This window comes from Vicia villosa, linkage group LG3 (genome assembly GCF_029867415.1).
Source record: "Vicia villosa cultivar HV-30 ecotype Madison, WI linkage group LG3, Vvil1.0, whole genome shotgun sequence".
NCBI classification, from domain to species: Eukaryota; Viridiplantae; Streptophyta; class Magnoliopsida; order Fabales; family Fabaceae; genus Vicia; species Vicia villosa.
In genome coordinates, this window is record NC_081182.1 from 163,971,554 (window position 1) to 163,986,803 (window position 15,250).

The window sequence follows — 15,250 nt, forward strand, 5'->3', positions numbered from 1 at the left end:
ATTTAACTCCATCATGATTGAGTCTCTTCTGTAACATTTTTTTTAAGTGGATATTTTACGTTGGGGAAATCTTCCTTTTCTTATCAGGTTCAATCATATTCTTTTACCTATAGCCATTGCCTGTGTTGCCAAGGAACAACAAGAACTAGTTGATTTCAAATCGTTTTTTACTCATATAATTTGCCATGAATGCTGTCATGGAATTGGACCTCATACAATATCACTTCCAAATGGTAAAGAGTCGACTGTGAGACTGGTAAGTTGCAAGATATAGTGACACTGTTAGTATGACTCACTAATGCTTCATCATCATCATCATCAAGTTATTGAGATCTGCCACTACGGACACTGATAATTGTAACATTTTAAGCTCGTTTGCAATTCTGGTGGTAACATCACATATTTTCAAGGACTAAACTTTGTGAGGTAGGGCCATTGGAATAGTTAGAGAAAACACAAGAATTAAGTGAGGAATCAAAGAATGTGAGTGAGAGACACATAGTAATAGAGAGTACAGTCTAGGACTGTCACTAAATACTTCTGTTGCGATATTTGTAAAATATAAATAGACTATTTATATCTTATCATTGCAATAATTAGTACATCTTAAAATTTGGGTTAGACGTAACTCAACTCTACCACACCGGTTTATATAGCGATGGGTACCAGTCTATTTTAGACATTATATTTTATACAATATAAGACTTGAATTTTTTGCAATATACCCCTCACATTTATCACTATTGAAATATGTACATGGACAACATCGTGAGTGCCTCAAAGAAATAGACTATTAGCATCATCTTAAATTTTTATATTGTTGGGTCTAACTTTTTCCTAGGAAACCTACTTGTAAGGTGAGGGTTGCAACTCTTTATTAACTCTTTCGAGCGCAATTCTTATTCCGCCGTCTTCTTAACATGATATTTAGAGCTTCACAAGAAACAACCCTTATTTCTGCATATCAGACCCGCTGGTTGAAATTTTTTTGGGATACTGTATTTCATGTTTGATTTCCGGAACATCCGAAGTATCCTTTTTGATACTCTACTGCTACTGATACTGTACCTACTACATATGTGAAATTATTTAATATGCACCTATCATATTAAATTGTTTGTACCATATGATTATGTTTGATATAATATCAATTACAATATATAATCTTTTGATACAGGAATTGCAAGAATTTCACTCAGCTCTGGAAGAAGCAAAAGCTGATATAGTTGGCCTCTGGGCATTGAGGTTCTTAATCTCCCAGGTTAGCTATTATACTTTTTCACTGCGGATGGAATACTATATTATTAAGAAAGGAAAAAAAATAGAAGGGGGATGAGGAATCTTTTCAAAACAGGGAGAGCCAGTGAAGGGAACCTGAAAGTAAAAAAAAAAACATAAACCCAAGATTGCTTTTTGATTACTTTCTTCACTTTGTAACTCTGTAGTTCCCTTGTTATTATTCATTATGTTTAACTTCTCTATACATTTCCTAGATAGTTTATTGTTCCATTGCTTAGAACTGTGTTAATGTCATAGATTATCTGTATGATTTCATCAGGACATGCTTTCCGAAAGCTTATTGAAGTCCATGTATGTTTCTTTTCTTGCTGGATGCTTTCGCTCAGTACGTTTTGGCTTAGAGGAAGCTCACGGGTGTGTTGCTAGCTACACATTCTTCTTTCATCTGGTGTTCATTTTTTGTAATTTAGCATCTAATTCTACCGCATATTGTCAGAAAAGGACAAGCATTGCAGTTCAACTGGTTATACGAGAAAGGAGCCTTTGTCTTGCATTCTGAAGATACATTTTCTGTTGATTTTTCCAAGGTATTTATTGCTTCAAAATATTTCTATTTTCCTCCCTTCATTTTGAATCTATTTGACCCTAAGATAAGCGATGTAAATTATATTTTTCTTTCTAAAGATTGAAGGTGCAGTTGAAGGCCTGAGCAGGGAGATACTCACCATACAAGCTCAAGGTGATAAAGAGGCTGCTGGCTTGTTTCTTAAGAAATACGGTGTGATGACAGAACCATTGAAAGTTGCTCTAGAAAAGTTAGAGAATATTCAGGTATTAATCACAGAACCATTGAGTAGTTGTAGTTCCAAGTGATACTTTGTTTTCATTCAACTTGTGACTGCTTATCTGTGTGATACACATTAGATATTGATGTCATCTATCTTCAAGATAGTTTGTCAATGTTGTATGATAAGTAATAGCGCATAGCGTTTCTTATCTTGCATATACCATGTTCTTACATCCAGACTGTGAATTAAAACTAATTGTTGGTGTGTTTTCTGTACCTTAGGTACCTGTTGATGTGTTTCCTACCTTTCCCTTCGCTGACAAAATATTGCAATGATTGCAAGATAACCAAGGTGCAAAATGTTCCATGCATGCTTGCAAAATCTTTGCGCCAACCTTGGAAAAGTTGTTTAATTGTGTTTCTTGTTGCTACTAAATAATGGAGTACTACATATTGTACCAAAAATAAAATAAAATACTGGAGTATTGTATCTCTATGGTCTTGGAGAATGGTTTGATACATTGTCTACGTATTTTACTTTACTGGCAACATTGAATTTAATCGATAGATACACTACTCTTATATTTGGTTGCACGAGGCATGCATATACTCTATGCAGCGCATATTTGTTTGTTTAATTTAATTAAGTATATTAACAATGATATGTTATTACTTTTCAATGGTTTTATTATATATAATGAGGATTAATTAGTCTCTTAATTTAATTTAAGATTTTACTTTGATCCCTTGTCTAACAAACATTATTGTTGTGATTTTGTGACAATCTAGTTGGCAAAATTGGACAGCATGAGTCTTGCCAGCATGAGTCGCAAATCTGATATAAGTGTGTGTTCTTCATTCTAAAACATTTCGAAAGTTTGCAAATAGAATAGCGTTTCTAGGGTTCCTCTTCTTACTCGGTCATCTTCTAAGTTTCCAATTTTTATTAAAAACATTGACATACCTAGATTTTCTTCATCTTTAAATCTATAAATGTTTGAGATTTTAAGCAATCGTTAAAGTTAACAACTAAAGTTTTGGGAAGGTTGAATATGTCCTTAGAAGACATAAGAGGAGGGAATGTTTTTACCAAGAGGAACGTGTTCATCGTGTTGTGGCAGACATAAAAGTTTGAACTTCGATTTTTTTAAGATTGTAGAAATTATATAAATCACATGGATAACGATTGTAATTTCTTCAAGTGATTAGATGAAATTGTTGATGAAGGAATATGAAGATCGAAAGATAAAAGAAGAATTTTTTTAAATTGAAGAATGAGGTTAATTAGTTAAGAGGATAGTTGAAGAATTTTAAATTAAGGAATGAGGTTGTTTCCGTAAGAAGGTCATAGTTGAAGATGCTAATTTTTTTGTGTGTAAGCAAGATGAAATTAATAAGAGAACTAAGAGTTCTCAAAACCTGAATACACAACAAAAACGGAACAAAAAACTCCATCTACAAAAAGAAATGACTGAAAATAATGGAGATAAGGGAAGATGAATGACACTATTGAGTTATATAGGTCACCCAAGAAGACCTATTCTAGTACCCCAAAAAAATGATCTTGATATTATTCATTATGCTTAAGAGTTTTTAGAAGGTTATGCCCACAAACCCCTTATACAAGGAAATAAAGTTCCGGGCTAACTTCTAACCAAACAAAGAACACGGCTTGAAGATGTTAGTCTTCACACCAAACAGAAATTTTGCACAAGTTGACCTCGAACCAAGATGAAGTTTTGAGTTGGTTATCCTCCAAATCAAATAGGGATTTTACACATGCTGACCACGAACCAAGACAGAGTTTTGAGTCGTCTATCCTCCAAAATAAACCAGAATTTATACCTTGATGATCTCAAACATATTGAGTTTTTTTTTACACCAGGCTAAACTCATCAACCAAAAGATATTTTACACCAGGTTGATCTTGAACCGATAAAGCTTTTAATTAGACTGAGCTCAAGAACCGTTTTAGATATTTTTACTTGTCGATCTTCACGAATTAAAAGAAATTTTTTTCTATGGAGGAGCTCATGTACCAAGTGGAGATTTAGACAAATCCCCCAAATTTAAATGGTTTAGCTCCCAACGAATATAACAACTTCCTAAGAAAGAATTATATACTCAAGAGAAAACTTTACTCTTTGTAAATTTACAATTTTCCCCTTACCTTGAATAATATTCCTCACTAGAATCAAAAGCCCTCTTGAAGCATGTAAGACCCATAGTTTTATGTTTAATGGTAAAACGTTACTTGGTTTAGGATTTGATAATACTCAGTCGGTGGAAAGTAGAGATAATCGAAAAGCTCGCTACGATAAGGGCACTTTCTAACGATATTATATGTGATTGAATGCATATGTGTTGGTATGAATGATGGTGTGCCCAAATGGGGTTTTGTGATAATTGTGTATCCGACTGAGAATGTTTAAATGTTGTGTGCCCAATTATGAATATGTGTTTATGCAGTGATGCTAAATTTGTGAACATACTTTCATATGATTCGTTGAATATATGAATTGACTCGTGGTTATGATTACATATGTGAAGATTATGTAAGTTGTTGCATTAGTATATGTAGAGAAAATGTATACTCATGCATATCACAGTTGCGTGTATGTCGAGTGGACTGCACCGGGTGAGGACTCTGTTGGATTGAGCCCACCTAATCCAGCGGGATTTTATTAAGTCGGTGTCAGTGGAGAATACTGCACCTTTAGTGGAAAGAGGCCACGACTCTCTGCGGAGAGGTTAAATTTCAGAATTCATACATGTGAGGAACCTGGTTAGGGGGATCACACCCATGTAGAGTCTGCATTAGAATATTTGTGCATTACTTTATTTGTTGAAATAAATATTGTGACTATTGTATATCATGTATTACTTGCATGTGTGTATTCTTTCGTATATGCTATTTTTAGATTGTGACCCTCTATTACCTATATGTTGCGGGTTAACGCCCACCCAAACCATGGCACAGTACCCGATGCCACCACTGGAGATGGTGTCATGGACGACGTGGGATTTTACTGATAGGGACCGACTTAGTGCTTGGAGTTTAGACCCAGCTGCAGGCACATCATACTATCATGGGCAGGTCGCTATCACTACTTATCATGACGCTCTTCAAATACATCATAGTACAGTCTGGCAGATACCTCCTTTTCCTGTTCCTATTCATATCTTTGGTGCTCCATGGTATACCCTAGTAGACCCTCAGTCTGGGACGCAGACGAGTTCGGTAGGGAGTACTGCACCATTCGGTGGTTTGGGAACCACCACTCAGGGAGGATATGAGGTAGGTGGACCTTCGATACCGGTGGAGACATTATAGGAGGCGATGCATAGGGCAGCAGCTGCTGCAGGACTAGGACCTTCAGGAGGTCCAGAGGTACCTCACATGGTATCTCCTTCTGGAGTTTCTTTAGGAGAGGACAATTGCTATGAGATTCCAGCTCCCTCGGTCACCCCGACCATGTGGATTGATTTGGTCACCACTGAGTCAGGCGATGATACTAGTACAGTGGTGTACGAGGCGACATCCCGGGTTCGGGCCCCTTCCGAGAGCTCTTGCCTGGTTTGTGGAAAGCACCCTTGTGTTTGTCCCCTCTAGTCCCAGCGTTATTGTATAGGCTCACCATGACTTGACTACTCTGACGTAGATGATGTTTAGCCGTAGTTATTTTTGGTACCCTTTTGGATGATTGTACTTGATATTATTACACTTCTAGTGAGCAGCTCATATTATGTTTAGGTTGTAGTATGCCCTAAGTCCATGACACACTTATGTTTAGATGTCATGAACTAGGTGCGTTATTTTAGGGATTTGTAATATTCAGGTACATACACTTTGCTTCCTTGAGGAGCACTACCGATGCATATAGTACTATTCAGTTTTAAAAACGGTTGTCTTGCTTTTAAAATTATATGTTGTAGTTCCTTCGAATATGTTAGAGTCGACTTCCCATTTAATCAGAGCACGGCTTTAGATCTTCAAAGGGAAAGTGAATTAGGAAGTCATTGGTCTAGAATCTTTTAGATTACAGTAGTTGACGACTCAGTTCTAATGAATAGTTTATTAAGTTTGTGATACTGAGTTGATTCAATGAGATATTTGTTGGGAATCAAAGAAGGATCCTAATCTAAGTATTGGGTTTTGTAGGAATAAGATGCCTCCCCGAAGAGCACCTACATCCCCTAGGAGGAATGATCTCTCCATAGATCAAATGGCTCATGCAATGAAGGCTATGGCAGCTGCCGTGACTGCACAAACCAATGCTAAGATGCAAAGAGATACAGAGAAAAGAGAGCGAGAGATCCGTGCTGCTGGGTCTCGTACTCTCACTCAATTCCGTCACCAAGACCCACCTAAGTTCCATAGGGAAGGAGGTCCTGATGCTGCTGATTTATGGCTTCCGGCATTAGAAAAGATATTTGGAGCAATCCATTGCCCTGAAGGGGAAAAGGTTACTTTAGCCACCTATCAATTACTGGGAGATGCCGAGTACTGGTGGAGAAACACTAAGCTTATGATGGAAGGTGCTTACGAAGGAATAAATTGGGAAACATTTAAACGAAAATTTCTAGCCAAATACTTTCCTGAGACTGCTAGGGAAAGGTATGGTGAAGAATTCTTGAAATTGCGCCAATGAGGTATGACCATCGAGGCATATACAAACAAGTTTGAGTCTCTGTCAAGGTTTTTTCGCTTCTTCAGAGATGGTGTCGATGAAGCTTACATGTGTCGTCGTTTCCAAGATGGTCTGAGGTATGATATGCAGGATGCAGTGGTACCTTTGGGAATTCGACAATTCCAAATGCTGGTGGAAAAATGTCAAGAGATTGAGGATATGAAAAATAAGAGGGTAAACCGTGTAGGAAATTTAACTGCTGGAGGACCTAGCCGTCCAAATAATCTTAATAATAATCGTGGTAAACAATGAATGAAGCCTTACCAACATCCTCAGAATAATCGTGGACCAAATCGTCCTACAAATTCACCTCGGGGAAATCAAATGAGGAGGAAACAAGTGTGCTACAATTGTGGTCAAGAAGGACATTATGCTAAAGACTGCAAGGACAATGCACCTTCCTGTTACAATTGTAAGAAGCATGGTCATTATTCCCGAGATTGCAAGGCTCCAAAGGTAGAATCGACGCTAAATGCAACACATGGAGCCCGACCCATTGCAAAAGGGCGTGTCTACACTGTGGATGTAACATCCCGTAAATTCTTGTTTATTAATTTAATTAAGTTTTTAATTAAATTATTGGAATTAATATTTTATTGGGAATTATTTGGAAAATGATGAAATATTGGTTATTGGGCTTAGTGTGGTAGTTAGCAAAAGGGGGGTATTAACTATGTAAGCCTATTAAGACAATTTCTATTTTTTTCATAAAAATAAAGGAAATTGGGAAAAGAGAAGGTTAGAAGAAAAAGGGCAGAAGTCTGAGGAACTGAGAAGTACGTGAAAAGGAGAAGAACCAAAGAGGAAGAGAACCTTCGAAGATTCGACTCTGAGGTAAGGGGGATTCTTCGGGTTAGTAATCCTTATGTGATTATGGGTAGTATAATTGATTAGGATTGTCATTTAGTTCAATCAGACGTGTCGGGTTTGGGGATTTTGTTAGGTTTTATTAAACCTTCATAATTTGGCATGATTTTGATAATAACTATGATATATGTTATTAGATGTTTAGAACTTGTTTGAAATGTGTTACAATGTGTAATTTGGTGATGTTTGTGTGTAATATTCGTGTGTGGACGAATTGGTTGGATGAGGGAAAGTATTTTGCTGTCAAAGTTGTGAAATTGCTGTTGCAGGTACGTAGGAACCGGTTCCTGTGTGGGAGGAACCGGGTTCCCCTAATAAAAACAGAGGCGTGGGAATTCTAGGTTGTTGGGAACCGGTTCCCAGCTAGAGACAACCCGGTTCCCCATAGTAATAATCAGAGACGAGTTTTGGGAAGCAGTCAGGAACCGGTTCCCGTGTGGGAGGAACCGAGTTCTACTGTGTGTTTTTAGAAAATTGTTTTTACTTTAAAAACCCATAACTTTTGATCCGAGTGTCTGATTTAAGTGCCGTTTGGGGCATTGCGAAGCTGATTTAATAGCCTATATGATGAATGGGTGAAATGGACGTAAAGTTCGAGTTTTATATCTTGTTTATATTATTTATTGGGTGATGTCTTACATGTATGCGTGTGATATATTTGTATGAATGCTAAAACATATGCATGCTTATTGGTGATGAATTGGTGATTGATAATGAGACGATGTATTACATTGGATGGGTGATGTTGTAAGCATGTTATACGTTGCATTCATTCGCATACATTTTGGTGATGGATCCCAGTGATGTTTGTGGATCAAAATGGTGGGCATAATTCCCATTGTGAGAATATTGTGCTGGTTGGACTGTATCTTGGTGATGAAAAAGATCAGTTGGATGGGATTAGCCCATGTATGATACCACATGCATAGTGTCAGTCCATTCATTGCATTATAGCCTAATATAACTGAATGATTGTATGATGTGATAGGTGATACTTATGCATTGATGCTTGCTTGCTGTAATAATTCCGAATACATGTATGGTTGAGTGGATGATAATTGTTATGAAATTTTATTACTTATGACTGCATAATGCTTATTAATTCGAATGAAACTCACCCTTACTTTGATGATTTCAGATTAAGGAGTAGCGACATCTGGATTGGGCGAGGATAGCTCGTAGGCTAGTCCGTAGTTCGTGTCGAGTCATGCTATGATTTGTAACACTGGGATCGATAGTCTTAGAGTTACTTATGATACACTGTTTTGCCATTATTGGATTATGTACCATTGATTTTATTGGAGATGTTTTATAACATTGTTGAATGAGTTTCCGCTGTGCTGAACATATGTTTTGATATTTTTGGATTATTCCTAATAAAGCATGACAAACGACTTGGAGTTTCTTTATTATATTAATTGTAACATCCTTGTTGTATGATTACTCTGATTATTATTGTATTTTCCGCGGGGGTTTTAGAAGGGTGTTACAATAGTGGTATCAGAGCATAGTTGGTCGTTAGAGTCAGAGTCTTGGTGTCAGTATTCCCTTGTATGCGACTAGTGTAAGGTAGACACTGTCGATACTTTTATTCTAACGAGATTGTTTTGTGAATTAGCAGAACAATGGCTGGAAGAGGTGGAAGGAACGATGACGCTATTGCAGAGACTTTGGGTATGATTGCTGGTGTATTGGGAGGGAATGCCAATGGAGCTGTGATTGGTGCTGACAGGCAGTTGAACAGCTTTCAGAGGAACAACCCTCCACTATTCCAAGGCACCCATGACCCTGATGGTGCTCAGAAATGGTTGAAGGAGATCGAGAGGATCTTCTGAGTAATCGATTGTGCAGAAAATCTGAAGGTGAGGTACGACACTCACATGTTATCAGAAGAAGCTGACGACTGGTGGGTTACTACTAGAACTGAATTGGATTCTGATGGGATCGCAATTACTTGGGCTATATTCAAGAGGGAATTTCTGAGAAAGTACTTTCCTGAAGATGTTCGGGGAAGGAAGGAAATCGAGTTCTTGGAGCTGAAACAGGGTCGTATGACGGTGCCGGAATATGCCTCTAAATTTGTGGAGTTGGCTAAGTATTACATACACTACACCAACGATGCAGATGGGGAATTCTCTAAGTGTATCAAATTTGAGAATGGCCTGCGAGACGAGATCAAGCAAGGCATCAGGTATCAGAGAATTCGCCGATTTGCTGATTTAGTGGACTGTAGCAGGATCTATGAGGAAGATAATCTTAAGCTGAAATCATCTCACTCTCGCGAGTTAGTTGATAAGAAGGGTAAGAAGCCTATGGAGAGAGGTAACCCATATGGTAGAGGAAACCCAAAAGCTGGTGATTGGAAAAGGCCTAGTGGGGGAGATTCTGGTGTTCCCGTTAGGTGCTATAACTGTGGTGAACCAAGGCATAAGAGGAACGAGTGCAAGAGCGAAGAGAAGAAGTGCTTCAAGTGTGGCAGGATAGGCCATGTTGCTCCCGACTGTAGAATGAAGACTGTGACTTTCTATAACTATGGCGAAGAGGGTCATATCAGTACGCAGTGCACCAATCCAAAGAAGAACCAATCTGGAGGAAAAGTTTTCGCTTTGTCTGGATCAGAAACTACTCCAGAGGATAGACTGATTAAAGGTACGTGTTTCATACATAACACACCTTTAATTGCAATTATTGATACTGGTGCGACTCACTCGTTTATTTCATTGGGTTGTGCTAAGAGGCTAAATTTAGAGATATCAAAGATTAATGGAAGTATGGTTATTGACACTCCTGCGTCGGGTTCAGTGACCACTTCATCTGCATGTTTGAACTGCCCTATTGATATATTTGGTAGGAAGTTTTGAATGGACTCAGTGTGCCTTCCACTTGAACAACTTGACGTTATTTTGGGGATGAACTGATTGCAATTCAACCGAGTTCACATCAATTATTTTACGAAGACGGTCATCTTTCCTGAAGAGGTTAGTGTCGAGGAGTTAGCGATGACTGCAAGACAAGTGGGTGAAGCGATTCAAGACGAGGCAGCCGTGTTTATGTTAATTGCGTCAATGGAAATGAAAGGAGGAGGAGTGAGTAATGAATTACCAGTGGTATGTAAATTTCCAGAGGTTTTTCCAGAAGATGTTAGAGAGCTACCACCTGAAAGGGAAGTAGAGTTTGCTATTGAGTTAGTTCTTGGAACCAGTCCTGTGTCGATGGCACCTTATAGAATGTCGGCATCTGAATTAACTGAATTGAAGAGTCAATTAGAAGAATTGCTGGAGAAAGAATTCATTCGTCCAAGTGTGTCACCGTGGGGTGCATCGGTGTTATTGGTAAAGAATAAGGAAGGATCTATGAGGTTGTGTGTAGACTACAGACAACTGAATAAAGTCACTATCAAGAATCGGTATCCATTACCGAGGATTGATGATCTGATGGATCAGCTGGTCGGAGCAAGTGTGTTTAGTAAAATTGATTTGAGATCTGGGTATCATCAGATTCGTGTGAAGACGGACGATATTCAGAAGACTGCATTTAGAACAAGGTACGGTCATTACGAATACACTATGATGCCGTTTGGAGTTACTAATGCACCTGGTGTTTTTATGGAATATATGAATAGGATTTTTCATTCTTATCTTGATAAGTTCGTCGTGGTGTTCATTGACGATATTCTAATATATTCCAAAAGTGAAGAAGAACATGCAGAGCATCTCAGAATTGTACTTGAGCTGTTGAAAGAAAAGAAGCTTTATGCCAAACTGTCGAAGTGTGACTTCTGGTTAAGTGAAGTGAGTTTTCTTGGCCATGTGATTTCCAAGGACGGTATTGCCATAGATCCGGCAAAGGTAGAAGCCGTGTCTCAGTGGGAAGCCCCGAAGTCTGTTACTGAAATTCGTAGCTTTCTGGGTCTTGCAGGTTACTATCGGAAGTTCATAGAAGGATTTTCGAAGTTAGCTCTACCATTGACGAAGTTGACTAGGAAGGGTCAAGCGTTCATTTGGGACTCGAAGTGCGAAGAAGGATTCCAAGAGTTGAAGAAGAGGTTGACTAGTGCTCCTATTTTGATTTTGCCGAACTCGGCATAATCTTTTGTTGTGTATTGTGATGCTTCATTGATGGGACTTGGAGGTGTACTAATGCAGAACCAACAGGTAGTAGCTTATGTGTCGAGACAACTTAAAGTGCATGAGAAGAATTACCCGACTCATGACTTAGAGTTGGTAGCTGTGGTGTTTTTGTTGAAATTATGGAGACATTACCTTTATGGTTCACGGTTCGAAGTGTTTAGTGATCATAAGAGTCTGAAATACCTATTTGATCCAAAAGAACTTAATATGAGATAGAGGAGATGGTTAGAGTTCCTTAAAGACTATGATTTTGGGCTGAATTACCATCCGGGTAAGGCGAATGTTGTTGTTGACGCTTTGAGTAAGAAGTCCTTGCATATATCTATGTTGATGGTGCGAGAACTAGATTTGATTGAGCAATTTCGGGATTTAAGTTTGGTATGTGAAGGCACTTCGAATAGCATTAAGTTGGGTATGCTAAAGCTGACAAGTGGCATTCTTGATGAGATTAGATAAGGACAGAAGACTGATGTTGAGCTGGTTGACAGATTGACTTTGATTAACCAAGGAAAAGGAGGTGAATTTAGAATTGACGAGAATGGCATAATGAGATTTGGCGACCGTGTTTGTGTTCCTGATGTTGCCGAACTGAGGAAGAGTATCTTGGAAGAAGGACATCGTAGCGGATTGAGTATTCACCCTGGTGCTACCAAGATGTACCATGATTTGAAGAAGTTATTCTGGTGGTTTGGAATGAAAAAGGAAATAGCTGAATTTGTTTATTCTTGTTTGATTTTCCAGAAGTCAAAGATCGAACATCAGAAACCGTATGGAGCTATGCAACCTTTGTTTATTCCTGAATAGAAGTGGGATAGTATATCCATGGACTTTGTTTCTGGGTTGCCAAGGACATCTAAGAACTATGAAGCCATTTGGGTTATTGTGGATAGACTGACGAAGTCTGCTCACTTCGTACCGATGAGGATGGATTACCCTATGGAGAGGTTGGCTCAGCTGTATATTGAGAAAATAGTAAGTTTGCATGGTATTCCTTCGAGTATCGTGTCAGATAGAGATTTGGGGTTTACATCTAGATTCTGGGAAGGGTTGCAGAAGGCCTTGGGTACTAAGTTGAGGCTGAGTTCTGCTTATCATCCGCAGACTGATGGTCAAACTGAAAGGACGATTCAATTGTTGGAAGATCTGTTGCGTGCCTGTGTATTGGAAAAAGGTGGTGCATGGGATAGTTATTTGCCGTTGATTGAATTTACTTACAACAATAGCTACCATTCGAGTATTGGTATGGCTCCATTTGAAGCTTTGTATGGTAGGAGGTGTAGGACACCATTGTGTTGGTATGAATCTGGTGAAAGTGTACTGATTGGACCAGAGATTGTTCAAGAGACGACTGAAAAGATTAAGATGATTCAAGAGAAGATGAAGGCTTCTCAAAGTCGTCAGAAGAGCTATCATGATAAGAGGCGGAAGACACTTGAATTTCAAGAGGGACATCATGTGTTTCTAAGGATAACTCCTACGACGGGTGTTGTTCGAGCATTAAAGTCAAAGAAGTTGACGCCGCGTTTTATTGGTTCGTTTCAGATTACGGAAAGAGTAGGAGAGGTGGCTTGTCGTATTGCTTTACCACCAACACTTGCAAACCTACATGACGTATTCCATGTGTTTCAATTGAGGAAATACATTGCGGATTCGTCTCATGTAATCCAAGTGGACGATGTGCAAGTGAGAGATAATATGACAGTTAAGGCCTTGCCTATGAGGATTGAAGATCGGAAGTTAAAGCAACTGCGTGGTAAAGAAATAGCTTTGGTCCGAGTGGCTTGGGGAGGAGCTGCAGGTGGAAATGTTACGTGGGAACTGGAGAGTCAGATGAAGGACTCCTATCCCGAACTCTTCGTTTGAGGTATATTTTTGAGAACGAAAACACTTTTAGTGGGGGAGAGTTTTAACACCCCGTAAATTCTTGTTTATTAATTTAATTAAGTTTTTAATTAAATTATTGGAATTAATATTTTATTGGGAATTATTTGGAAAATGATGAAATATTGGTTATTGGGCTTAGTGTGGTAGTTAGCAAAAGGGGGGTGTTAACTATGTAAGCCTATTAAGACAATTTCTATTTTTTTCATAAAAATAAAGGAAAATGGGAAAAGAGAAGGTTTGAAGAAAAAAGGCAGAAGTCTGAGGAACTGAGAAGTACGTGAAAAGGAGAAGAACCAAAGAGGAAGAGAACCTTCGAAGATTCGACTCTGAGGTAAGGGGGATTCTTCGGGTTAGTAATCCTTATGTGATTATGGGTAATAGAATTGATTAGGATTGTCATTTAGTTCAATCAGACGTGTCGGGTTTGGGGATTTTGTTAGGTTTTGTTAAACCTTCATAATTTGGCATGATTTTGATAATAACCATGATATATGTTGTTATTACATGTTTAAAACTTGTTTGAAATGTGTTACAATGTGTAATTTGGTGATGTTTGTGTGTAATATTCGTGTGTGGACGAATTGGTTGGATGAGGGAAAGTATTTTGCTGTCAAAGTTGTGAAATTGCTGTTGCAGGTACGTAGGAACCGGTTCCTGTGTGGGAGGAACCGGTTCCTGTGTGGGAGGAACTGGGTTCCCCTTATAAAAATAGAGGCGTGGGAATTCTGGGTTGTTGGGAACCGGTTCCCAGCTAGAGACAACCCGGTTCCCCATAGTAAAAATCAGAGACGAGTTTTGGGAAGCAGTCAGGAACCGGTTCCTATGTGGGAGGAACCGGGTTCTACTGTGTGTTTTTAGAAAATTGTTTTTACTTTAAAAACCATAACTTTTGATCCGAGTGTCAGATTTAAGTGCCGTTTGGGGCATTGCGAAGCTGATTTAATAGCCTATATGATGAATGGGTGAAATGGACGTAAAGTCCGAGTTTTATATCTTGTTTATATTATTTATTGGGTGATGTCTTACATGTATGCGTGTGATATATTTGTATGAATGCTAAAACATATGCATGCTTATTGGTGATGAATCGGTGATTGATAATGAGACGATGTATTACATTGGATGGGTGATGTTGTAAGCATGTTATACGTTGCATTCATTCGCATACATTTTGGTGATGGATCCCGGTGATGTTTGTGGATCAAAATGGTGGGCATAATTCCCATTGTGAGGAATATGTGCTGGTTGGACTGTATCTTGGTGATGAAAAAGATCAGTTGGATGGGTTTAGCCCATGTATGGTACCACATGCATAGTGTCAGTCCATTCATTGCATTATAGCCTGATATAACTGAATGATTGTGTGATGTGATAGGTGATACTTATGCATTGATGCTTGCTTGTTGTAATAATTCCGAATACATGTATGGTTGAGTGGATGATAATTGCTATGAAATTGTATTGCTTATGACTGCATAATGCTTATTAATTCGAATGAAACTCACCCTTACTTTGATGATTTCAGATTAAGGAGTAGCGGCATCTTGATTCGGTGAGGATAGCTCGTAGGCTAGTCCGTAGTTCGTGTCGAGTCATGCTCTGATTTGTAACACTGGGATCGGTAGTCTTAGAGTTACTTGTGATACACTGTT

The 15,250-nt window shown here is 38.5% G+C and overlaps 1 protein-coding gene across 1 annotated transcript in view; it reads left to right on the forward strand.

Moving 5' to 3' along the window:
• The window catches only part of LOC131662557 (nudix hydrolase 3-like), a 39,261-nt gene extending 36,555 nt beyond the window's left edge, over window positions 1–2,706 (forward strand). Inside the window, exons 16-21 of the mRNA XM_058932372.1 lie at window positions 88–256; window positions 1,178–1,261; window positions 1,559–1,653; window positions 1,736–1,826; window positions 1,924–2,070; window positions 2,309–2,706. Of these exons, the coding sequence (XP_058788355.1) occupies window positions 88–256; window positions 1,178–1,261; window positions 1,559–1,653; window positions 1,736–1,826; window positions 1,924–2,070; window positions 2,309–2,362 (640 nt within the window). The 3' untranslated portion in view covers window positions 2,363–2,706. The remainder of the gene's footprint in view (window positions 1–87; window positions 257–1,177; window positions 1,262–1,558; window positions 1,654–1,735; window positions 1,827–1,923; window positions 2,071–2,308) is intronic.
• Window positions 2,707–15,250: the final 12,544 nt, after the last annotated feature.